The following is a 25,163-nucleotide window of genomic DNA, read 5'->3' as shown; positions in this document are numbered from 1 at the left end:
TTGTAAATTTTTAATTTCATTCCATCCTTCCACTTTTTGGTAATTACATTCAAATTAACTCTTATGTAAAATTAATTAAAAAAAAAGAGTATTTGTATTGATTTTGTTTATTAAGTATTATATAATAATAATAATATTTATATAATCAATACATATAAATAAAAATATATTTAATATATTACAATTAATCTATTTTTTTTATAAATTATATTTTTTATTTAAATTTTATAAATATTATTATTATATGACACATAAATTATATTAAATTGACAATTACTCCATTATTAACATTAATGTAAAAATATATATATATTTAAAATAACATTTTATTTGACAATAATTATTTAAATAAAATGAAGTTTGATGTAGTGATATTATTTAAAAATGATGAGTAAAAATATTATTAATTATAGTTAATATTTTTGTTAAGAAATATATATAAAAGGGTAATTTTAAAAAATATTTGATTAACAAAATTTTATAACTTCAAAATTTGGTACTTGTTTATAGAATAATTATAGATTATATACAGTTTGATGGGGATTAATATTTGTCGGGCTTGTATGGGCCCACAATTGAGGCCCAGTACAGCCCAAGATGAGCCGGCTATTAATCTGTATCTGTAAACCTGAATTATCAATCAATCCAATCCGCTCTGTACATCGTATCTATTTCTTCTCTTCCACTTCTGGGCAGTAGAATCGGTGGCAGCTCTTCAAGCATTGGTCGGAAGATTCGATTCGATTCGAATATACGCACACGCATACATATATATATATATATTTGTCTCGCGAAAGAGGTGAGCTTTGCTGTTCATGTTGTTCAAATGAAGAAGTTTGTTCTCTCTGCCAACATTTGTAATCCATCTATGCCTCAGCTGCAATAAAATTAGGGTTTTGTTTTTCTTCTCGCAAAGAGGGCTGGGCACATTTGTTTTTTGCTTTTTTGGGTTTGTTCTGGGCTTCTGTTTGTTTATAGCTGACCAGAATTATCCGGATTGAAGCCTGTGGGGGTTTCAGATTAGTTAAGCAGTCGAAATGTGGAATTGAGGAGAATTTAAGGTTGAGTTATTTTTCTGACGTTTTCTCAGATACGAAACTCACTTTCAAGTTCGCATTACACGTTTTTTGTGATTTTATCTCAAAGCTTGGGACACATTTAAGGCCCAGTAGAGACGCACACAATCATTTGCAAAAAAGAGAAAAAAAAAAAAAAGGGAAGTACCCACGCACGGATGGGCATTTTATTTTCGGAACCGCCATTCTGTTGTTTGTGTTCTGAATGCTTCTCTAGGGTACATAAGTTTTATGGTTAGTTGTTCTTGTTGCGGCAGGCCTACATGTAGTTTTACCCTTATTTATTTATACTTATATTCTGTAGTTCTTTGTTGACATAGACAAAAGATCAGTGGAGTAATGGGTTCATCAGCGGCAGAAACTCTTCCCGCGATGCAGGTATGGCATATTGACACAATGAATTAACTGAGTGTATCTCACTCACTTTTCAAAAATTTTGAGTTCTTTTTATTAACTTTTTTGTTACACATATTTCTTTCATTGTGCGAGTGTGCGTGTGTGTGTGTTTTATTTTATATCTTTTTTTTTGGGGGGGGGGGGGGTGGGAGGATTAGGTGTTTTTAGTCGTTGTGGCATGGTAATATTGAAATGGTGGCTTATCCGTGAGCAAGATGCACACATACAATCATTTGTTTAAATGGTATATTTGAATTCTTTTGTCTTTATTTTGTTTCTAGATTTGAAAATTGATTTTTGAGTTGTTACTTAGCTTAGTCTCGCAATGCTAATAATGTTTTTATCCACTGTTTCTTCCAGCATTTTTGTGAAAGGTTCTTATCCTATAATTGCATTGAACAGGAAACTTTTTTGGAATTTCGTGCTGGTAAAATGTTCATGGAGGGGAAACGTGTTGTTCCAGATTCACGTAAAGGGCTTATTCGCATAGGAAGGGTACAAGAAATTAACATGAGCTCACCCTGGTCTTCTTTTGTTTCTACCACTTTGAAGCACTGACAAACACAAACCCACTAATATTTTTTCTTTTTGTTGTGCACTTGGAAAGCTATAAGTACTTATTGTTCTAAATATATGCAGGGTGAAGAAGGATTGGTCCATTTTCAGTGGCTTGATCGGAATCATAATGTTGTTGAAGATGTATCCTGATCTTTAACCTTTTCCTTATATTTAATTGTCTCTATGTTGTTTATGCTTTGTTTGAGCTTGTATTATTGTTGGTTTACAGATATTTTGAGGGTTATTGATCAATTACTTGATACCAACATCAGTATGCTTCACACTATAGACTGTGAAAGAGCTTTATTTGATATTGGCTTTTCTCTTTGGGTTTCTTGAGAAATTATTTTGTTTCTTGGATATATGAAGTTAATAAGTCATGCATTGATTGGTAAATCATATGCTTCAATATGTTGCAATACATGAAATGTCATATCAATTTTGGCTTCTTGATTTAAGGTATCTCATTAAGGCTTGTGATTGTTGTTGTTGATTCAAGGTAACTCATTCTTGTCTAACAGGCTGCTATAGTAACCTTAAGGAAGTCGTGTTCAATGGTGTAAGTAACTGGGATTTAAGTGCATATAGAAGAATAGGGAAGAAGTTTGAGTGTCGAATTTCCCAAACTGTTGAAGCATCTGTTGTGTTATCGGTGCATATGGCTTGAAAGAAATAGGAAAATCTTTCATGGTATAGGGAATTTGTCTCATTTTCTTGAATAGAATCAATCTCATTTTTGTGACAGTTACAAGATGATCCTGTAAAGTCCTAGGTTTTTGTGGTTTGTTCTCAAGTACCACATCTTTACTAAAGTTCGTAAAGAAAAAAGAAAAAAAGAATGAACTTGTGGCTACATATTTTAGGGCATTTTTGGCTTGAGGACGGAGGTAGGTGACTAAACAATTTTAAAAGTATAAGTTACAAATCAATTACAAAATGAAAATAATATTGAAATATATTTATTGCTTCTCTAATTTCTCTAATTTGAACTTTTTAATTAAAAAATCCTCAATTTCCCAACTCTGAGAAAAATATTTTATTGTAAATATTAGTACCTTTTAATCATATTATATTGAATATGGGCTACTTTTATGCATATATTTAAAATATCTAATTTGTTATTTGGCATGTCCATGTCATGTCATATCCTTTTTTAAAATCAATATGGTAGCTGTGTTGTGTCAGTGTCCTGTATCTATATTTGGGCTACTTGGCATCTCTCTTTTATATGGTCATGGTCCAGGTGAAAAAGTGTGACCTCGTGTGATGATTCTAGTAATCATTTCTCATTTACTAGTTACGAGTACTAAGACCTTTAGTAGCTCCATAGCCTGGTAGCGTGGCAGGCTCCCATCCTCCCCCATCTCTCTCTCTCTCTCTCTCTACATATCTTATGGTTAGGTCGTTCACATTACAGGTATATCTTGTGGCTAGATATAGTGGTTTTCTTTGACTAGTAAATAGGATCAGATTGTTTTCTCTGAGGAGGCAGTTTTTGAGAAGGTATCTCTCTGGCATTAACTTGTTCAGTTTTTTATCTTTATTTGTTCCTGATTATTTTTAATGATTTTTGGAATGTGCAGGTTGCACAGGCATCTGGAAGGGTTTACATCTTAAAGTTCAATAGTGATGATAGGAAGTTCTTCTTCTGGATGCAGGTCATTTCTGACTATCAAGTTCTCCTGACCTTTGTGTAATTAAGAATTATATACTGAGCTTGAGATTCTCATCATTCTTGCTTGAATTTGGTTCCAGGAGCCCAATGTTGATGATGATTCGCAGTTATGTGATTCAGTTAACTTTTACATCAACCGACCATTAGGTACATGGTGTTTTAATTCTCAAGCTCCTCTTTTTGCAACATCTGAAGCCTTGCACCTGGATTAGCTATATGGATCCTTGTTTACCTTCTACTATATCTGAAGTTATAATATTTTCTACATTTTACTTATGTGCTTTCACTTGCTTTGTTCTTGCCTATAATTAGGCACACAAACTTACTTATACGTCCGCAATATTTATCTTGCCTGGCTGATGAAATGTTTTGACACCTTGAAGTTTGGCTCATAAAATGCCTAGAAATGGTTTGGTTTTATCAACTTTGATTTCCAGGGGATTTCTGTTTTTGAAGTTTCTGTTAATTGTTTATCAAAATTTATAACATTTATAAGGTTTTGTTGGGAAATGTTTTCCCACCAACTTAGAATTGATATTCATATTTTTGTTTTGTAGAGTTCCTTGGTGAGGAAGAGCCTGATGCTTCAGTTCCATTACAGAATTCTGAAGACATGGTTGACGAAGATATCTCATCAAGGTAATACTGATAGGTGGGCCACCCATGCTATAGTGTATCTGGAGCTTAAAAAGCCAGTGTGTGTGAACAAAAGAAAATTTTATGTTTAAGAGTAAACTGTAAAGTGGCTTACAATTTATGGTAGGTGGATATCCTTTGTTTGTCTTTATTTTTGTTTATTGTTGTTGTTTACAAGTATGCTGGGTTTCAATCCTTGACTTTCTACCTGATTTTCTAGCTTGGCACCTCTGAGCCATAGTGGCAAGCTGTAGGCCTTCTCTTGTTCATGGGTAAGAATACAACAGGACCTCTGTAATAATTCTTGTTGCTAGTGGCCGTGTCCTTGTTTGCTACCGACATATATCCTCAGCTTTTCGAGTGTACCTCAACTTCAGGTGTTGGAATATTTGGCAGCAATGCAACAACAATAACAATCACTAGGCCTTAGTGGGATTAGCTATGTGAATTCTAGTATTCCAACCATCTTTATCCATGGCCATATTCTTTGTAAAGTCATTACATCCTATGCCATGTCTAAGGGTTTGGCCTTCCTCTTTCCCTTTTGCTACAAACTTTATCCATTTCATTCACTCACATCACAAGTACGCCTATCAATCTTCTTCTTACATGTCCAAACCATTTTAATCATGGTGCTCTCATTTTATCTTAGGCACCACTCTAATCTTATTATGTACGATCATCTTTCTTATTTTGTTTTTTCTTGTATTGCCATATATCCACTGTTTGATATTTAAGTATATGGTCATTACTGAAGAGAAGACAATGGATGGAAATGAATGGAAATCTAGTAAGATAAGAAAACAGGGGCATCATCATGCAACTAATCTTTGTCTGCCTCCTGCTTTGGCAGCTTTAAGCTCTTATGAATTACCAATGCATGTCCAGATCTCCATAATAATAAAAAAATCCTCTTAATTTATTTCAACACCATCTTCATCATAAATGGGGGCATCATCATAAACAGCTTCTTCAAGAATCTCTCCTTTATCAGCCATGAATTTATAGCTGATTCCAATCAGATACCAGGGACGTGTCTACAATCCGAAGATTTGTTAGCAGGTTCCCCACATTTGAAACAACTAAATCGAGATCCACTTGTGTATCTTACTTGATTTTTTTTTCTTTTGGAATTACATTGCATGATTATTCAATTCATTATTTTCTCTTTAACACACATTTGCATTTTCAGAGTCTTGCACGATATATGAACTTCGTGTACCTGCATAAACAAACCTTGTAACAGGTTTAGGTTTATATTATATTTTTGTTTTAATGCCAATTAGATTTATTTAGTTCTAAGATTTCTTGGAATGGAGCTGTAGAATATAATTGTGCATGCCTCTTGATGCTGGCAACATATCCTATTGTAAGCCTAATTTTATTAAATCCTTTCTGCTTTTGCATTGCTATTCCTGATGTAATATAGTATTTTCCTAGGAACTCTGTCTGATAACTTTATTGCTTTTTGGTTATGTTTTCATTTATAGGGCTGGAAATTTGGTTGGGACAAGCGTGGGTGCAGAAGTAACCGGTGATGTGGACTCTTCAGGACCTGTAAAGTTAGCTGATCTACAGAGAATACTGAGTAACATTGCTCCTTCAGGTACAGTTAATTCTTCATTTGGTGGAAAAATCCTTGTTAAATTGTTTTCCTTTGGGTTGCTTGGTCCTCTGACAAACTTTATTTTCCTTTTCCTGGTTATTGATATATAGGTGAAGTTGAAGATCCCGATGCAGGTAATCATGTACATGATTATATAGTGTTTGCTTGCCTTTGCTTTCAGTGAGAAATTACCAATGATAGTCAAACATATATTGAACTTTTTACCAGCCATGTTTAAGGAAACTGTGTAGCTTTGACTGTTTCTGCTTTAGATATTCTCTGCAATCACAAATTGTGCCCCAATACACTGCATCTAGGACTAAAGTGACTAATTTTAAGGGGTTAATTAAGCTTCTAAATTTAATTGGATGGAGAAGCTACCTGTTGTAAATCTTAGAAGTTTCTTCTTTCTATTTTATGACTAACAATGTTCAGTGTCCAATAAAACATCATTTGAAAAGTTTTCTTGCTAACATGTATGAAGTAGAGTGAATATTATTGACCATCGATCTTATCCCTATTTACATGGACTCTTTGGAATGAATGAACTAATGTAGTACATGTGAGATCTAGGTGAGGTTATTCACTTTTCCTAGTGTAGTTGCATTGTTCCTCATTTGTAATATTATGACATGGTAGCTTCAAAGGAGTAAAATGCTTGTGGTCTATGATAGAAGAATACCATCTCACAAGGTGATGGTAGCAGGATAACTCTAGTAGTGGAAATATTTAGCTGGGTCCTTGGAGTTGGATGAAGCTGATGCTTGGACTTATACGGGTAACTGATACTTAATCATCCATATAACTGATACATAATCGACCATGATAGTACTGCCTTCTGATAGGTGCCTTGGGATAGTCAGGTTAATTATTTTGTAAGAAATATCCGGCTTGTGACACAAAGAATCAGTTAAGCCAATTTCAAAAAAGAATCAAATAAATATTTACCTTCTTTGTGACCTTCTTGGTAAGTATGGTGATCATCTCACTTTCCATAAGCAAATTATTCTTGAAACCATCAAATCAAAATCACCAACACACAAACCCCAAACCAAAATAGCAAAAAGAACAAAGCTGGAGAAGATGGTGAGACCCGTTGCTAAGCAAATGAAGAAAGAAAAACAGTAGCCCAACTAGACTAAAATAAATAAAAAGTGATAGGTCTGTTTTTAGAAATGGATAAGCTTTGTTATTTCAAAATTTGGAAAAATATGAATGTTGATGCTTTTTTATTTCATTCTTACATATTTTTTGATTGATTTATTTTACGTTGTTTCAATATTATAAGCTTGGTTATTTAAAATTTTGAAGTACCATGTTTTTTTGATTTTATCCCCTCATATTTTTTAAATTTGATTATTTCAAATTTTGAAGAAATATAGATGCCACATTTTTTGATTTTATTCCGATTTATTTTTTTTCAAGATTTCAAATATGAGGTTTTCTTTTAATTTCAAATTGAAAAAATATAAATACCACATTTTTTTTATTTCTTCACTGTGTATTTATTTATTTATTTATTTAAAATTTGTTTCAATATTATAAGCTTGGTTATTTCAAATTTTGAAGAAATATAGATGTTGCATTTTTTGATTTTATCCCCTCATTTTTCTATTTTTTTGAGTTTTTGCAATCTACCTAATTTTTTTTTTTTTTTTTTTTGTAATCTTGTAAATATGATACGGATAAGCTTGATTTTTTATTTTCAGAAATATAGAATAGTAAAAATAGAATAGATTTATGAGCTTTTGCAACAAGTTACATATATATATATATATATGATGATTTCTCTCCCTCTCCTGCCCCATTTTTCTGTTTATCCATTGTACATTTTATTTGTCAGTGCTACCTGTCTTTAATTATATATTGTATAGATAAATTTTTGTTTAGGAAATAATTACTTTTATTTTCGCAATTATATTTGCTAGATTCATAAATTTCTTTAGGAAAATATCATGTTTGGGTCTCTATCTTGCAACCACAGATCATACATCTAATTGTTGTGTGGCTGGGAGTATGTTTTTCAATGTTTAGACTAACCTCCCCCCCCCCCTCTTTCATAATTTTGATGAGCTCTTGTTGAGTGCTCATTACAATATTATGTGCTCTTGGGTAGCTATATATTTTATTTTAATATATATATCCATTATACCTAGTTTTTCCCTTTTCCATTTTTGTAAATAATTATTTTTTATAAGCTTTTTTGTAAATATTTCAAAACTTTGACTATATATATTTAAACTCATTTTTGTATCCAAAATAGAATTGTTTTGAGTGTAGTTTTTTGTTATTATAGGTGTAAGATTCCTATTTATTATAGTTATAGTTAGATTAGGTTTTTAATTATATATATGTTGTATTATCTTGTTTAATTTTAGGGTTTAGGCAGGTTTATGATATTTATTTTGATTGGATATAAGTATAACTGCTATGGTGTTCAAATTTGAATAGAATTCATAATCATAATAGAATTAGAATTAAGTTTTGGCCTATAAATAGGATATAGGAGGAGCTGATTTGAGAAAACAAACCAACAACTACAAAATGAAAGAGAAGAAGCGGGAAGCATCAGTCAGAAATGGCTTTGATCGAAGATGACCCACCAGTTATTCCGTTGCTGCCGCTAGCTATGCCGAGTCCCAAGGATCTTTTTCCATCGGTGAAGCATGATCACTCCAATGGTCCATGGTTCCAGCAGAGGTACAGCGCTGTGGGAGCTGAGACTACCATCATCAAAGCCAGTCATCAACCCTACTACCTGAAATGTGATGGAATTTTCGTCCCCCTAAGCCTGAGGATTTTGGTGATGGTGGAGCATTTCCAGGAATTCATTATGCCCAGTACCCTCTTGGTATGGTAGGAAGACTGATGCTAGATCTGGTCAGAAGACACTACTGCCAGTCACAGATGATGAGCATGGCAATGTGACCTTTGATGCAATTGTGAAGCAAAACGGAAACACTTCAAAGATAGTCTATTCCCAGCACCAAGACCTTGTGCCAAAGATTTTAAAGAATCATGAGGAACAAGACTTTGATGATGAGAGGAGTTGAAGCGGAAAGAGATTGGAGGAGACAACCAAGAAGACAAAATTTGAGCTTCAGAAGATTGTGAATAGGAGATTGAAACATGTCCCAACAGTCTTCTGATTGAAATTCATCAAGTATAAGCCTTCGCTGCAGAATGCAGCTTTTAATTCAGGTGTGAAGGAGAGATTATCATGATGGTTGAGATGCCGGTGGACCCAGTAGAGCCACCGAAATTCAGACACAAGAAGGTTCTAAAGGCTCTGCTTGTCCTCCTGTGCCGGTATTGCACTCTCTGCCACACCCTGTGACTGTCGAGGACCAACAGGATTGGGATAATTCCACCATATGTTTCAACAGAAAAAACCCAAAAGGGTACAATCCACTTGACAAGTGCCTTGCCGCACATGGTGGGGGGTGTTTCAGGAAGTTCAGATTAATGTTAAGTTCACAGTTTTTTTTCAGAATCACTATGTTGCAGAGCAGCAGGCTAGGGAGGAGGTTGTGTTGAGGTCAAAGGTTCAAAGGGAGAAGATGATGAAGGAGAATGAAAGACAAGAACGGAAATTGTGTGCCTTATGTCAGAAAGCACAAACTTAGAGGACAGTTGCAGCACCCATAGCCGCTGTTTCAATGCCTTCTGGTGCTGACATGAGCAGAGATCACGGGCGTGCTAAAGAGAAAGATATCCCCAAGGAGATAAAAGAGGAAACGGTGCAGGGGTTGCGCAGGGAGAAAATTCATTGAGTCGCACCACAAGAGGGAGAGGGAAAGAAGGTTGGAAGCCAAAGATGTGACAATGGGAAAGAAGAGCAAGATTACAAGAGATAGAGACCATGATATCAGAGATAAGGTTGCCCTTGGGATGGCATCTATTGGAGCAGCAAGAGGGGTTGAGGTTATGCATGACCGGTTGTTCAGCCAGGAGAAGGGGATGGATTCTGGGTTCACTACGATGATCAGTACAATTTCTATGACATGGGCTTCTTCAAGGCTCAGCTCACTCTTTCCGCCCTGTACAGCCCTAAGAAGGATACGGATTCAGACATGCATGGATTTGCTGACGAACAGCTGGGGAGCTCACAAAGACCGACCGCTTCAGACCTGAAAGTCATTTGCTGGCACCTCAGAGAGGACTGTGTTAGGGAACAAATCAAATGATAAAGAAAACTTGGAACAAAATCACGCACACACAAGACCCGATTTATGTGGTTCAACAAAGAATGTTTACGTCTATGGCCGCACTAGGTGTTATACCGGCTCTACATAAGTGTCATAAATCAAATCAGGCTCCACATCTCCAACAGACTGGTCCTAGAGAGAGGCCTATGGAATTTGAGAAAGAAACTGAAGAAGCTGATCCATTTGGTTTGGATCAGTTCTTGACAGAGGTGAAGAAGTGTAAAAGGGCCATGGATGGGTAAATTGATTTTTCAAAGTTTGTGATTGACTGTACATATGCAAGTTTCCATAACCTGAGGATGTGATATATATATATATACATATTATTCCTTTCTGGTCTTTTTATTTAGTTGTTACCTTTCTTTTCTCTTTTTATGTTAAGTTTGATGCTTGTGGCAGCTAAAATGCTATAAGTTAATTTACTGAATGTTGTGGTTTCTTTGTATTTTCAAATCTTTTATGTAAATTGATTTTGGATTTCTTGCTGTGACTTGCTATCATGAAATAATAGAGGAGGTAAAAGTAATACAAATTGCACTGAAATAGAGTCCGTCAGGGTAAAATGGAGGATAGATGGCCTAACTTTAAGTGACGCCTCTAAATTTTCATAAATTACTGCAATCTCTCTTATCAGAGTATATGTTGGTTACCTGACCAGAATTAAGAAGGTGGGTGTCAAGAGGCTACTTTGTCCTTATCATTAAAAATTACTTCTGGCTTCAAACTTTACATATAAAAATAAAAAATAAAATAAAAATCAATTAAGCTTTGGTCTGTCATGCCTTTGGCCAAAACTCCTAGTCTGCTTGGTTGATTAGATCTAGCACATCTACAAACCCAATTCAGAATCAGCTATAATGAAATACGGGGTCTTTTGTTCACTTCCCATTGGCTAATTTGGTGTAATATGAGCCTCTTCTCATTTTCTCTGATTGCAGGCTTTGGATTAGGGGATATTTTGAAGCCTGATTTGATATTTCCCTTACTGGAGGCCGTCCCATTGGATGAGCGGCTAGGATCATACTTACCTGAGGTTAGTCTTTTGTTTGAATTACCTTTATTCATTAATTTTGAAGTCTGTTCCGCCTGCACTTATGGCCCTCCATGTGACTCATTTTTACAATTGCAATCTTGCAGGGCCAATGGACTGCAGAGGAGCTAATGGATTTAATACAGAGCCCTCCTTTCCGCCAGCAAGTAGATTCGTTCACTTATGTAAGGAATAGATGCCTCTCTAATTATTATTATTTGTATGTATTGTATAATGTTGTTGATTTTGTGAGTCCAATTTCTTCTTTGCTAGGTGCTCCGAACCGGACAGATAGATCTCTCTCAGTTTGGAATTGATCCAAGTAAATGTAAGCCAAAAACATTTTTATCCTCCCATGCACTAGAAAAAGAATTAATTACTGAGTTTGCTTGCTATGTTTCATCACCCGTCATCCCTGAAAAAAAAGAAAAAAAAAAAAAACAGAAAAAAAGGGAAGAAGAAGGACAATTTATTTCTGATTCTTCTTATTTGATGTTATACTGGTCCAAAATAATTGGGATATTGAGATAAGTAGGATAAAAACCAAATAGTATGGAATTTAACTTTTGTAGAAGTAAGCAGTCGGAATTGAAGGCCAAGAAGATGGGAGAGTAAATTGGTTGAAATGGTTTGGGCATGTACAGTGAGGACTACTACACATACTGGTTTGGATAAGTACAAATATCTATGTTTGTGGTATTGTCATGGGGGAGGGAAAGTTTAGATAATAAATACACTGTACGTTGTGATTCCTTTGAAATTATGACTTGATATAGTGGAACGCAGGAAGAAGACTCTTGTAGCACAATCAAAAATGTCAGAGAAATGGGTATTCAAGGAGTTGTACAAGATTTTTCTACCCTCAGTAAGCAAACTTTCAGAGAAAAGGATCTTGATTACATCTTCTCAAGAAAGAAAACAAACATCAAGTGAAGGATATGATTTCCCATTGCTTATTAGTTTTGAGTAGTTAAAATCGTTAGAGATGGCCCAATAAAGCTTTAAATTGCAGATGGAGGGGGAGGGGTGAACACCTGGCACTCTTGATGACCGATTCTTTCTTGTACTTTTTTTACCTTGTATCTTGCCTCCTTGTGGGTTTTCTGTTCGTCTTTACTGGCTCTGAGACTGAATTACTTCAGTGGTTTATAAGTTGTATAGACATACACGTCGTATTCAACAATTATCTTTCCTCTTTCGCAGACAAGCTCACAGTTCTGTCTTTCCTTGAGGCCCTTGAAGATTCTGTGTCCGGAGTGCTGGAATCAGAGGAGTCTAGGCAAGGTGGGAAGGATACAATATCACAAGCTTGTAATCAAAAGGATTCAATGGACGAAGGCCAATAGTTGAAGAGGTCAATTTGATTCTCAGTGCTTATCCATTTCACTTAACAAAGAGGGTGTTTGCTGTGAGCGAGAGGGAGTTTCATTTGCTTATTTCGCACTTCTCATACACTTCTTGTAGGAACTGGAAAAGGAAGAGAAGAATCCCATCAATTAGGCAAATTGTTTGGTTTGATTAAGATTTGCCACCTTTCCATGTACACAGATCAATAATATGTGAATTGGATGGATCTTATAGTCCACTGATCAGCACAAGTTTTGTGATCCTGAAAACCCTGTTGGGTTGGGTGACTAGTTTTACTAATTTCCACCGAACCAACACTCAGGAGTTGCTGAGTTTATCTTGGATTTTCTGCACAAGTACTTGGTATGTATTTCCTGTTTTAAGGAGCTGCCTTCACCTTTCTTCGTCTGCATTTATAGGTGTATATAGGGTAAATTTTACCCACACCCTTCATAGTGACTCCCTTGATTCAGTCAAGAGCCTCCATCGATCCTTATAGATTTACTTTTGATATATCAAATAACAATAACAAAGGTAACCCATTTCGTTTCATTTTTTTTTTTTTTTTTTTTTAGAGGGGGGGGGGGGGGTGTGGGGTGGAGAGTTGGGGACATTAAATTCTAAAAGTAGATTGCAAAGAGATGTTTTGAGTACATATTTACATTAGGATAAATGTCCATTTGAAAGCTTCCTAGAAGGTAGAATCACATGATTGAGATACTCCCCCAGCGCCCATATGGGGAAGATGTTTCTGTAGGCAGAATAGCTTATCATACAGTTCCTGTTGAACACTCCCATAATTTCCTGAAGTTTGATCAGAATAACAATTATGCCACATTCCATTGTTGTCAACCCATCAAAGTTATATCAATTAATATTATATAAAATATAAAATATTATATTTTATATAATATTAATATAACATGTCGTTATAACTGTTAAATTTTTTAAATAATATATATATACATGACTAGGCTCACCTGTTGTGGAAAATCTCCTGTCTCCATCTGGGAGTTGATTAGTACCTTTGCAGCACGATGCAAGGGTGTTGGGTCCCTTTCTGCCTGTCATTCATTGTTTAATTCAAAATCAATGGGACTCTTAAACGTGACAGAATATAATAATATCATGAAAGATACGATTATGGATAAAGATGTCGAGGTTTAGAATTAGTTAAGCGGTCAACATTAGTGAGATTAAAATGGATTTTTTTATTTTTGTTAAAAAATGGAAAAATAATGCTTTTTATTTTTATTTTATATAGTTAAACATATAAAATAATTACTTTATATTGACAAAAATAACCCCCTCCTCTAAAAAGCATATACATACTAATAAAAAAATGTTATGTTGTCTATGTCTGATAATATAACATTTGCTCGACGTAAGGAAATGTGAGAGACGTGGGTTTCCACCCCTTCCCCCTTTTGCTAGCTCGAGTCGGGTTTGCAAGCAATAAAATAAAACTCTATACCAACATATATATATATATATATACACACATATATATACTAACATAGAAACACTAAAATATAATTTTTTATGTGTATATATCTATATTATTGTATAAGTAAACATTTATTTTGGGGGTTACAAGTTCATCAATAAAGGTTAAAATTAATCACATTAACAAGATTTGAACTCTAAAGATAATTGACTTTTAAATAATTTTATTACTGTACTAAAAAATATTTTATTTAAAATTTTGTTTAAAATAATTAAAAAAAAAAAAAAAACTATAACCGTCAAACTTCACTGAGTAAACTTTCATGGTCGCACCTGCCCGCCTTCCATTAGAGCCAGCATAGCCCATCCAGTGTTCACTACATGGGATCTGTTTCCTTGTATATTTGTGTATACCTGTTCTTACACAAACAACAATTAACACACATCAATTGTGCAAGTTTTCAGCTTTGATATAACAACAGAATAAGACGTATTAATTGGCTGCACAATCTATACATACATACAGATATATACAAAAGGTAGTTAGAAATTTCTTTTACCTTGTCTTGGCATGAAAGATAGCTTTCTCCCCAGCCACCAGAATCAAGCTGTTTAGATAGCAGGAAATCACAAGCTTTTCTAATGCTATGGCTGTTCCGGCAGCCCCTTCCACCGGCCACCAGCCCCTTAATCCCAAACCATGTCCCGTAGGTGTAGCAAACTCCCCAGGATCCATACCTAATTCAGAAACTTTCATGTCGATTAGCTAAACAAGATGGATAACGTTGTAGAACTGAAGAGCTAGAACTCATGATATATATATAATATATATATATATATAGTGGGATAAACGTTTGGTATCTTGTTTTTACTGTACTGCCTTTCTGGGTATCATTTGATACTCGCAAATCGGCTGTCTGGAGTTGACAAGAGCACAAATCCGTGCCTACTGAGGCATCAGGTACTGCAAAAACAAGCTCGACAGAAGCAAGAAACCAACCATGAGCCATCTGGAAGCTGTGTTCTTTCAATGAAGTCAACTGCCTTTGCAATGCATGTCTCTATTTCCTTCCTCCTGTGTCCAGGATAGTAGTTCTTGAACAACGCCAGCCCTTGAATTGCAGCCGAGGTACACTCAACATACCTGCCCAGAAATCAAATCAAGTTGTTCTTATGGCAGACGAAACACGAAAACATGATTTCATAACACACACAAGAAATCGATGCGCTATCTTACTGGTAATCGATGATGACATCCCCAAATGTTTCGGCTGGATTAATCATCTGTAAGAGCAAGAATTCTGTTAGAGGTTTGATCCATGGTTAACGGTTATCAGAAAGAAGAAGACAGCCCGAACCTCTAGCCACGAGTAAGATCGGGTGGGCTCGTATGATGCAAAGCCTCCATTGCTGTTCTGCAATGTCAAGGAAAGAGTGAATCTATTGCTGTGTGTAGAAAGTTTCATAGATTTCTTTTGTTGGATTTGGATCAGTAGGTAGAAATGGGGGAACAATAGGGGCCATTGCCTAATATATATGGTAGGGTACCTGAAGGGAGAGAAGGAAGTTAACTGCATCATATAGTTGATTTGTGGCTATTGCTTCACCGGCATCAATGGCAGATGGCAACCACGAAAGCATAAGCGCAGCCTATACGCGAGGCGAGGTACACATTTTTGAGCGAAAAAATCTCTTCTTATGGCATTTTATACACAAAACTGTATCAGATCACAGCATATTTTTCAAGGTCAAGTGCCATGTCTATCTACCTTTAGACCTTCAGCTGTGCAATCTGATACAGGCCAACCGTTATCAGGGGTAGAGAAAGGCCAGCCGCCCTTTGAAATGTGCCGGTACCAGTAGCTAAGATCGGTCGCGCTCTCATCCTTTCTAACCTGCAATAAGCCAAAGTGAAAGCATTCTTGTCATCAACAATAGCAAAGCCATTGTTTTTGTTCACAGTTGTGAAGTGAACTTGCCTGTGAGATTTTGATGAAGTTGTTGGCTCTCTTAAGCATTGAGCCATATTCATCGACGAGGTTGGTAGCAAGGATGGCCTGAACACAGAGTGCAGCATCCCACAGCTGTGATCCGTTGTATCCCTGTCGATCAAACACTCGTGTTTTAGGTCTTCTGGAAGAATTTGGTTTCAAACTCATGATTAATCGATCATCACAAGAAATCGATTAAGGAAGTTAATTAGGAAGCAGAATGTGATGGAGACAACCTTCATTTTCATGCCATCTTCAGCCACCCAGAGGTAATCTTTTATCCTTGAGAGGTGCAACTTAGTTGCTATTGAGTTTGGATCCTCTACCCAACAGCACAACATGTTTATTACCTGCTTCAAGGAAGCATTTTCCATTGAGACCCCCTGAATTTATAGGGAAAACTTATAATTAACAGAGAAAATTATATTGGATTTGGTGCTCTATGAATTCACAACCTTATTTGCAGGTCCTATGCAGATGTATTGTGTGTTCTCATCCTCATAGTGAACCTGCTCCATCACTGTTCTTAATGCCCTTTCTCTTAGCCTAGATAAAGGCCATTGCATGAGAAGAGGCTCCCAGATTTTGTGCAAAGAGCCCCAGAGCACATCTTGTATTGCAGGATGTGGGTAGTACAGATCCTCCTGCAACACCAAACCGGGCATTTATCGACAGTAAGCTTCATTTCATTTTTCCAACGATCGATGACGTGTCAAGTTGGTATCAATACTAGTGCTAACTCGCACATTTAGCATCGAGCCCTGATTGATGCAGGTAGAAAAGAGTACCTTGGCACAGATGTTTCGGGTTTGATTCCAGTCGATGTGATGGTAGGGAAGGGTGTAAAGCTCCCTTTTTAGTGATAAAATGGTGGAGTTAATTGGCCCTATGAATCTCTTCCCATATATGTAAGACATTGGCAGATAGATCATCCTGCAATGGCACCACATCCTCCCTGGCACCAATTTGAACATCTTCTGTAAGAATTCTAGCTTTTAATCACAATGGATCAGAGAAAACAGATTCAAACTGATAAGAATCTGATTCAAAACCTGGATGTATTGGAAGAAAGTAAGGAAGAAGCCATATCTCTGGGGATAAGGGGTTGTTGCCACTCCATTCATATACACCAAGTACCTGTACCAATCCTTAATCCCTCGAAAACCTTAATTCTGTAATAATAATTTAGATAGAAGACATTCCCAGCATGCACGACTCCTCTTTTTGTGAAAGTCAAGAGAGTGTCGCATTTGTAAGCAGCCTTACTTTTGCATTATTGTAAAGAGACTGTTTATATAACTTGAACTCGTAGCCTTACCGTTGCTCCAAAGGAGCAACCTTCCAATAACAATTTAGACGATTGTAATAAAATTTGTTGTTGCGAGTTTGGCATCTTACAACAAAAATAAAGTTTAAAAGTGACAATAATCCCATGTAAAATTAACAAGGAAAATGAACTTACAGAGAGCCAAAACTTTCCCCATGAAGGGATGTGGGTAGCTCCACCATGATCAAGAATCCATAGCCTTGCCTGCTCCATGGCTCCATCTCCACCACCCATCCTTTCTCCAAGCAGTCTCAAAGTTACATAGTTGAGAGCTGTGCCAAACATGGTGCTACCACCTTCTATATGCAACCCCCAGCCTCCATCCAAATTCTGTAATTTTTTGAACTTGCTTTAAGCTTTAATCATTGATCTTTCCATCTCGAAAGAGCAATCTTATCATTACTATCAAAGCTCGTTTAACAAAATCACCTGATGATTGTAAATGTAGCGACGAATTTCGAGTTGATGTTCATGTGGCAAAACTGTGTCCAGGGCCCCCATCACTGACAAGCTGATCACCTATTCAACAAATGATGGTTTGGCAAGCGATAATTAGGCAGTTAATCACAAATCACTTATTTGAAAGATGAAATCTTTCTATGTTAATCTATTCTCCTAAAAATTGGGTTGGATCGATAATAAGTTGAACAAAATCCAAAAGTTAGATGTCTCGTTTATGTAACACGTGCAAATCATCATTTTTTCGGAAGAGCTCCCTTACCTCGACAAATGGCTTGCCACTAGGCTCATGTTATTATAAGTAGTCTTAGAGTCGATTAAGACTGCTACTAAGTGGATATGAGCCAAAAAAATCACTATTTGAGATTGACTTGTATCGTATTATGATATTAAACTTCTATTCCAACGAATATACCAGGAACTGAGAATTTGTCACGATGCGCTTCCACTTCAATAATTCATTAGAGATCATAAATATAGGTGTATAAGGATGTAATTTTTTATCAATAAATTTAAGAGTTACCTTCAATTAACACTTTTAAGGATAAGACCAATACAGATTCGATGTCACTCACCAAACCAGGGAGAAGAAACATAGGGCCACCATAATCCCCAGGCCAGTGGCCATCCTCAGCCTGCAGGGTTGAGTAGAACCTCAAAGCCCTTCTCAGTGTCATCTCCACTGCTTCCTCACTTATCTCCTCCTCGTCTCCTCCAACTCTCACCCTCTGCAGCTCCATTCCTTCCCATGGCTTCTCAGCCTCAAACTGCAATCACTTAACTTCATGTACTCAATAAACAAGATTAATTAATGATCAATTACATACATACATACACACATATATGTACGTATGTGTGTGTATATCACCTGAAATCTCATGAGCAGATCAGAGCTGTGTTTGACGTGGAACCGGTTGTTGCTGAAGTGCCGACGAGCTTCCTCGACGCGGTTGCGCTGTTCGGATGTTCCGAGGTCGGCGCCGAATTCCCAGTACTGTCTGCCGACGTGGCCGTTTACGCTCTTCACCCATGGATCGTTGCCTTCGGAGGTCACTACAAGTCTCCACATCTAAATTTGTTCTTCCAAAGCCTATTCTTTAGGTAATTAAAAAGTTATTTCATCATTCTTCCCAGCTTACACACACAAAGTCGGGTTGTTCGAGTTGGTTCAAGTTTTATATGAATTCAAAGTTAATCGAACTATAAGAGATCGAGAAGCAAGCAAACTCATCAATTAGTTCTAAGCACCAGAGTTAAACCAATTCAATATAATTTTATTTACTTAAACTCTAAACTCTAAATCCATAAGTGAAGCTTTGGCAAGGAAGAGATGATATTCAAAACTGTGGATAAGTGCATGTGGGTAAAGCTTGCAGGCTAGAAAAGAAAATTAAGTTACTTACACAGAGCAAAGCTTGCTTCATATGGAATTTGTGCCACCTTTACATGCATGTGTATATATATATAGACACACACTCGGACACAGTCCACTGTCTTTCTTGATGCCTTCACACATCTTGTTTGTTAAATTAATCAATAAGTTAAATTGAGGGTTAAACTTATATTTTTTTTTTATGTTTTTTTGATGAAGTTATTTTAATTTTTTATTATTATTTCAATTATATTTTTAAATTTATATTTTTTAGTCAATTTAATTCTTGTATTTTGATTTTTTTTATGTAAAAATTTAAATTTTTCCTTATTTCAATTATACGAGTATATATGTATTTTCGAGTTAATTTAACATATGTGCTTTAATATGTAAAAGAATAAAGGTAAAGTGAGATTAGTTAATATAATTTTTTTTTATACATCAAAGTACATGAATTAAATTGATTAAAAAATATAGGTATAGGAGTGTAATCAAAATAACGAAAAATTTTGAGTTGTCACACGAAAAAAAAAAAAAAGAGTCAAAGTACAAGAGGTTAAATTGAGTAAAAAATATAAGTTTAGGAGTTGTAATCAAAATAACGAAAAATTTAAATGGTTGCACACAAAAAAATATAAAAGTAAATAGACAAAAATATAGATTTAGCCTTAAATTGAGTTTCAATTATAATGATTTAAACTTGAAGAGGCCATAGGATATAACCGTGACTTTGGTTTCTAAAATGAGCTTGATAATTCATTTCTTCCTATGTATTAGAACCTTAGTGTATAAATGGTAAGGTGGGGGCCATGGCCATGGTTGGAGTTCAGTTGTAATCACAACCCCCCATGGGCCATGGCCATGCAAGAATAGATAGAGCAAATTAATTTACCCAATTAAGGTATTTACAAAGTTCTTATATAAAAAATGGGAAGTTATCAAAATGACATGACAATGATATTTTGTAATTATAACCCATTTTAATGAATTAGTCTTTTTTATGAAAAAACTATTGATGATCAACTATGATGCACGAAAACGTTTTGGGAGCATCGTTTCGATGTTTCTGAAATGTTTTCGTTTTTGAAATATCAAAAAATATTTCTAAGTCATTTCTACAATTTCGAAAACGTTTCAAAATCGTCTCGTAATATTAGAAAAATATCAAACACAAAGAGCTTAGGGACAGACTCAACATTTTTATTTTTTATTTTTTATTTTTAATTTTTAAAATTTATTTTTTGAATTTGTTTGAATACATTATGGAATTTTTTATTTTTAAATTAAATAATTATTTTTATATTAAAAATTATTTTTACAAAAAAAACCCTGTATTTTTTTTATTTACACATTTCTCTGCTTTTTCGTTTTATATCGTATTCGTTTCTATGCACCTTAAATGATCAACTCCATATCATTAACTTTGGTTACATTCGCCTTATTTTTATTGTCATTTAATTTTACATACTTATTAAAGGAGCGTTTGTTAATCAAAATATAGGGTGAAAAAGTCAAGATATGGGATGCATCCTGAATTTCTATATTTTCCAACATATTTGTTAAGCTTATCTAATTATTATTGAAAAAATCATTAATGACCTCTTATCTTAATTTTTTAAGATATATATATCTCTTCCCCCTCAAGATAAGCATATTTTAGTCTCTACATATAAGAAAAAAATAACGTCTATGTCATCTAATACATTCCAAAGAATTTAACAAACAATTTGATAAAAATTTTAGAATACTTCCCAATTTTATCTTGACCATTCTATATCTTGGTCCGAAAATTATTCCGCGCTTATCTTGATACTCCCTTATCTTGCTCATTTTAACTAACGCTACCTAAATAAATATTCCTCGTAGTAATCTTTAACATTTAACATTTTCATGGGTATAAGATGCGATTAGTGGATTTAATTTATATGTAGGACCCAATAGAAATGAAATATTTCCTTCTTCTTCTTTTTTTTTTACATTGATAATTATTTTATCGTGATGCAAGATTTGGTAATTTAATAAAAAATAAAAGATAAAATATTTTAGTCGTAGATTTGATCCTTATTTTAATTATCATCAAATCAAGATAATTAACAAAAATAATGGACTAATGCAGGGGACCAGTACCAACTGATTGAGAGAGAATCTCTTAAAGAATTGGTAAAGTTGGTTGATAATCTGGATTTATGTTCGTATACAGATAGTGTTAATTATGATGTAATTGAGATTATGGGACCACATTAGGACCAAGATGTTACAAAATATTACATATTCTTTGTCCCACTTTATCAGAATCAATGGATGTGAAGATGCCTCCAAAACCCTCCAAATATTGGATGCCATATGCAAACAAAGTACAATAAATCATTCTCACATCCATCTCTCACGCGAGAGAAAGAAAAGTTTGATTTTTATAAGGGGGAGTAACGATTTACTCAAATTAACTAAATTGAATTGATTAAATTTATCATTTCAGATTAGTTTTCTCTTGCATCGATTTGGTTTGGTTTTTTTTTTTAATTTAATTTTTAATTTTTATTTTAATTTTTTGGTTGAAAGAATCGAACTAACTAAAATTTAAAATGATATTATTTTGATATTTATAAAATGATATCATTTTTTTGGTTTTATGTGTTTTCTATCTGTTATTTCATTTTTTTTTTTTGTTTCTTTGATTTAATTAGTTTAGTTCTATTTATACGATTTTTTCGATTAACATTTAATTCAATTTTTTAGGTTAATTAGTCGGTTTGATTCAGTTCGATTTTACTATCAATTCGGTTTAATCTGTTAATGGATGTTATCGAACCAACCATTTGCACACCCCTAATAGGGACAAGCTAATCATGAAAATAATTTAATTTTTTTAGAATTTGTTATTTTATTTTATTTTTTTAATTTTGACAATTAAGTCTAAATTAAAGTAATTTGGTGTAATTTTATCTAAAATGTTAAATCAATGTAAAATAAATATGTTTATACTAATTTGACATATAAGTGTTATATAATAATAATATTTGTGAAACCCATATATACACTTAAATAAAATATATATATATATAACTTGTTACACATAATCTGTTTACTTTTTTTTTTTTCTTTTTATAGGTTACATTTTTTCTTGGCATGCCAAGTCATTATGAACATATTCCCTCTAAATCGATTTTACATGCTAAATAAAATTAAACTCAATCAAATCAATTTGGACCTAATTATCAAAATTAAAAGAATTTGATAAAATTGTAAATTCATCAAAGAATCAAATTCTTTTCAGAATTAGCCCCAGAGAAAGTTGGACCAAATAAAAAGAATCGTTCTACATGGCCCAACGAATCTATCGAGCGGCTCACAAAAGGGGGCAAAAAAGATGATTTTGCCCCACCTATTTTGCAAATTTGCAAAATGGGTCACTGTTAGCAGAGAGGCGACGGAGGTAAGAAGAGGCGGCGGCCATGGCAGGAGAAACGCACCAAAGTAGGGGGGAATCCATGGGAGGGGCAAAATTGACTTTTTGCTCCTTTTCGATAAACCTATCGGTAAGCCCATCGAGCTTTCTAACATTTTTCAAATAAAAAATACCAATATGGCTTACCAGTGAATCATCCTAGTTCAGTCTTCCGTTTGAAAAATAGTATTTTTTTGCTTTTTGGTTTGAATCGGAAACTAAGTCTGTGTATATATATTGAAAGTTAAATTGTTTTGTTGAAACAAAAATTAAATGTTAAATTATCATTGATTTTACTTAAATCCATGCATGTATTCGGGTTACTTTTGGTTTGACGAAATGGTTTTGAATAGAAAAGAAAAAAAAAAGAGAAAGGCAAAAGAATGGCATCACTATGCTCGGTATAGTAAAAATGGAACCATCGTTTCATTCCATCATTATGTTTCATATGCCTTTCATTTTAATGGGGATAAAATAGTAAAAAATTTCAATTGACAAAAATGCTCTTTTACAATATAAAAATAGAAAAATCATATAAAATAATATTTAATTATAAAAATCATATAATTACCAAATATATGTTAAAAGTTTATTTCTCCCTTTTGGGTTAAAATATTAAAAAAAATAAAAATATCGAATGAAACTGTTAGTTCAATTTAGTTCGATTTCTAAATTTGAATGTCTTGATTATGTGGATACAGTTCAACTTCTATATTGCAAAGAAATCGATATAAGCGAACCAATCGAAACATTAAAAATGTCATTTTTCTTTTCATTTTCTCAGCTAGTTCAATTTTTTTCATTTATTCAAGTTTTTTATTTATTCCATTTAAATATTTATTTGGTTGGTTCGATTCAATTTTTAAAACATATTCGATTTATTCATTTTGATCAATTGGGTTGGTTCGGTAATCGAACCAACCAATTGAATGCTCACTACTAAATTTATCAAACACATGCGAAAAAATTGCCTGCACAAAATAAATAAATAAAATTTATGGCTTATGAGTGACGTCACGTTACCGATTCTCAAAGGGAGAAGAAGGTTCAAATGGGCTTCTACTGAGAATCGGATTGGGCTTTTCATTGGTCGGCCCAAGCCCAGGGACCAATCGAACTCTTACATAATTCAGCCCAATCGACCTCTCAAGCAAATCAATTTAATTGATATATTTTAATCAACTAATGTAATTATTAAAATATTAAAAATATAATTAATATATTTTATTATAACATAAAATAAATAATATTTATTAATACTTTATAAGAAATTGATAATTCTATTAATTTGCAGCCTACAACGTGCATGCCCATGCAAGATGCTGCCTTCTTATGGGGTTAGTCATCTTTCTAGTAAATCCAAATAATTGAATTGAATTGATTAGAATTATTGATTTGATTCAATTCAAACCATAAGTTGATTTGATTTAATTTTTAAATTTGACAATTTTAGTTCAATTCGATCTTTATATTGAAAAAAAATCAAAATAATCAAATTAACAGAAATATAAAAAACAACATTGTTTTTACACTTTGTTATTTAAATATTTTGATTTTTTCAGCACTTGTTATATATTTTCTAATTTAGGTATTATAGGACGACTTATTAATAAGAGGCCTCTCCAAATTATGTAAATTTAAATTTACCCTCAAGACCCTTTTCGAGGAGAGCCTATTATTATTATATGAGATGTGTTCTATCAATTAAAAACTAACACGTGTCTTAAAAAATAAAGCGTGACGTATGTCTTGCTAGATTCTCAACTAATTGGCAAGAAGATTCTCAATAAAAATATCTCTATCAAAGTTTGAAGATCTTGATCGAGAATCTTCTCGATCATTAAAAACTTGATTTATATAAAGAGTAAGATCTCGATAAATAAACATATCTAACATCTAAATATTTAATATTATTCATTTTACTCATTTTCAGGTACTAAGTTAATAATCAAATATGGTATTAGAAGATGAAACCATATATTTATAGAACAGTCCAAACTGAAACATATTTGATGATCGTTCCCAACATCATCACCTATGAATGATATGCATTTTAAAGTCTATAAATATGAATGATAATTGATTTGCCTATTTTAGAGTTATAATTGGGAATGTTGGAGAGTTGTTCAAACTTAAAAAAAAAAAACGAATCAAAGATTAGATTGTTTTAATAAAATATTCTTCCATCATAATCATGTGACTTTTGTATATTATAGTAGGAATCTTGTGCTTTTTGACTACAAGAGACCACTAATTAGGTTTGAATAAAAAATAGAGATTTTTAAGTTTGAGTGTCGGCTTTTATGTAAAATTTAGATAATTTATATTTCATATTTAACTCAAGTATTAAAGATAAAGAGACTGTAAATTTTAAGATACTGAAAAATTATCAGTACAGGTTCCTTATTTTTATATTATATTTATTTTGAATTGTATTGTAGCATCATTGTATTATACCACACCCTTTCATGATGTGCCACACTTTATTATTTTTGTACTACACCTTTTTATTTTTACACCTAACTCTATGGATGATCAACATTTCAATTAAATTGAAATAATTAAATTGAATTGACCAAAATTATTGGTTT

The 25,163-nt window shown here is 33.8% G+C and overlaps 2 protein-coding genes and 1 pseudogene across 8 annotated transcripts; 2 read left to right on the top strand and 1 right to left on the bottom strand.

Moving 5' to 3' along the window:
* Nucleotides 1-640: 640 nt before the first annotated feature.
* Nucleotides 641-12,758, top strand: LOC127806159 (26S proteasome regulatory subunit RPN13). Of its 3 annotated transcripts, XM_052343253.1 has the most exons (15): nucleotides 641-799; nucleotides 1,397-1,454; nucleotides 1,875-1,967; nucleotides 2,112-2,171; nucleotides 3,495-3,533; nucleotides 3,614-3,688; nucleotides 3,786-3,852; nucleotides 4,263-4,344; nucleotides 5,832-5,947; nucleotides 6,058-6,081; nucleotides 11,094-11,188; nucleotides 11,293-11,370; nucleotides 11,459-11,513; nucleotides 12,389-12,539; nucleotides 12,650-12,758. In XM_052343253.1, the coding sequence occupies exons 2-14, from the start codon at nucleotides 1,416-1,418 to the stop codon at nucleotides 12,529-12,531; spliced, it is 966 nt and encodes a 321-aa protein (XP_052199213.1). In that variant the 5' UTR covers nucleotides 641-799; nucleotides 1,397-1,415; the 3' UTR covers nucleotides 12,532-12,539; nucleotides 12,650-12,758. The 3 variants fall into 3 exon arrangements, with proteins under 3 accessions (XP_052199213.1, XP_052199212.1, XP_052199214.1); XM_052343252.1 differs by having other exon boundaries at nucleotides 12,389-12,758; XM_052343254.1 differs by having other exon boundaries at nucleotides 1,381-1,454; nucleotides 12,389-12,758.
* LOC127806160 (SNW/SKI-interacting protein A-like) lies at nucleotides 6,088-11,087 on the top strand (annotated as a pseudogene).
* A 229-nt stretch (nucleotides 12,759-12,987) lies between the features above and the next one.
* Nucleotides 12,988-19,193, bottom strand: LOC127806158 (cycloartenol synthase-like). 5 transcript variants are annotated; one of them, XM_052343250.1, is made up of 19 exons: nucleotides 19,159-19,193; nucleotides 18,624-18,850; nucleotides 18,331-18,522; nucleotides 17,726-17,815; nucleotides 17,432-17,626; nucleotides 17,022-17,106; nucleotides 16,758-16,924; nucleotides 16,425-16,613; nucleotides 16,206-16,319; nucleotides 15,958-16,080; nucleotides 15,748-15,873; nucleotides 15,527-15,628; nucleotides 15,337-15,393; nucleotides 15,216-15,262; nucleotides 14,979-15,122; nucleotides 14,539-14,716; nucleotides 14,312-14,392; nucleotides 13,513-13,596; nucleotides 12,988-13,336 (listed from the first exon to the last, which is right to left on the bottom strand). In XM_052343250.1, exons 2-19 carry the CDS (start codon nucleotides 18,822-18,824, stop codon nucleotides 13,196-13,198), a joined length of 2,316 nt encoding a protein of 771 aa, XP_052199210.1. In that variant the 5' UTR covers nucleotides 18,825-18,850; nucleotides 19,159-19,193; the 3' UTR covers nucleotides 12,988-13,195. The 5 variants fall into 5 exon arrangements, 4 of the variants coding, with proteins under 4 accessions (XP_052199210.1, XP_052199209.1, XP_052199208.1 ...); XM_052343249.1 differs by having other exon boundaries at nucleotides 18,624-18,845; nucleotides 19,159-19,192; XM_052343248.1 differs by lacking the exon at nucleotides 19,159-19,193 and having other exon boundaries at nucleotides 18,624-19,152.
* Nucleotides 19,194-25,163: the final 5,970 nt, after the last annotated feature.

The sequence above is a fragment of the Diospyros lotus genome, chromosome 7, assembly GCF_014633365.1.
Source record: "Diospyros lotus cultivar Yz01 chromosome 7, ASM1463336v1, whole genome shotgun sequence".
NCBI classification, from domain to species: Eukaryota; Viridiplantae; Streptophyta; class Magnoliopsida; order Ericales; family Ebenaceae; genus Diospyros; species Diospyros lotus.
Note: the sequence above shows the minus strand (reverse complement) of the source record. Positions and strands in the feature narration are given on the sequence as shown.

Excerpts from the sequence above, each read along its gene's own strand:
- LOC127806159 (XM_052343253.1), top strand. The coding sequence starts at position 1,416 with ATGGGTTCATCAGCGGCAGAAACTCTTCCCGCGATGCAG. Across the intron at positions 1,455-1,874 it reads AAACTCTTCCCGCGATGCAG|GAAACTTTTTTGGAATTTCG; the intron begins GTATGGCATATT and ends TGCATTGAACAG. Across the intron at positions 3,534-3,613 it reads AGGAGGCAGTTTTTGAGAAG|GTTGCACAGGCATCTGGAAG; the intron begins GTATCTCTCTGG and ends TGGAATGTGCAG.
- LOC127806158 (XM_052343250.1), bottom strand. The coding sequence starts at position 18,824 with ATGTGGAGACTTGTAGTGACCTCCGAAGGCAACGATCCATGGGTGAAG. Across the intron at positions 17,627-17,725 it reads GCTACATTTACAATCATCAG|AATTTGGATGGAGGCTGGGG; the intron begins GTGATTTTGTTA and ends AAAAAATTACAG. Across the intron at positions 15,123-15,215 it reads GATGTCATCATCGATTACCA|GTATGTTGAGTGTACCTCGG; the intron begins GTAAGATAGCGC and ends ATTTCTGGGCAG.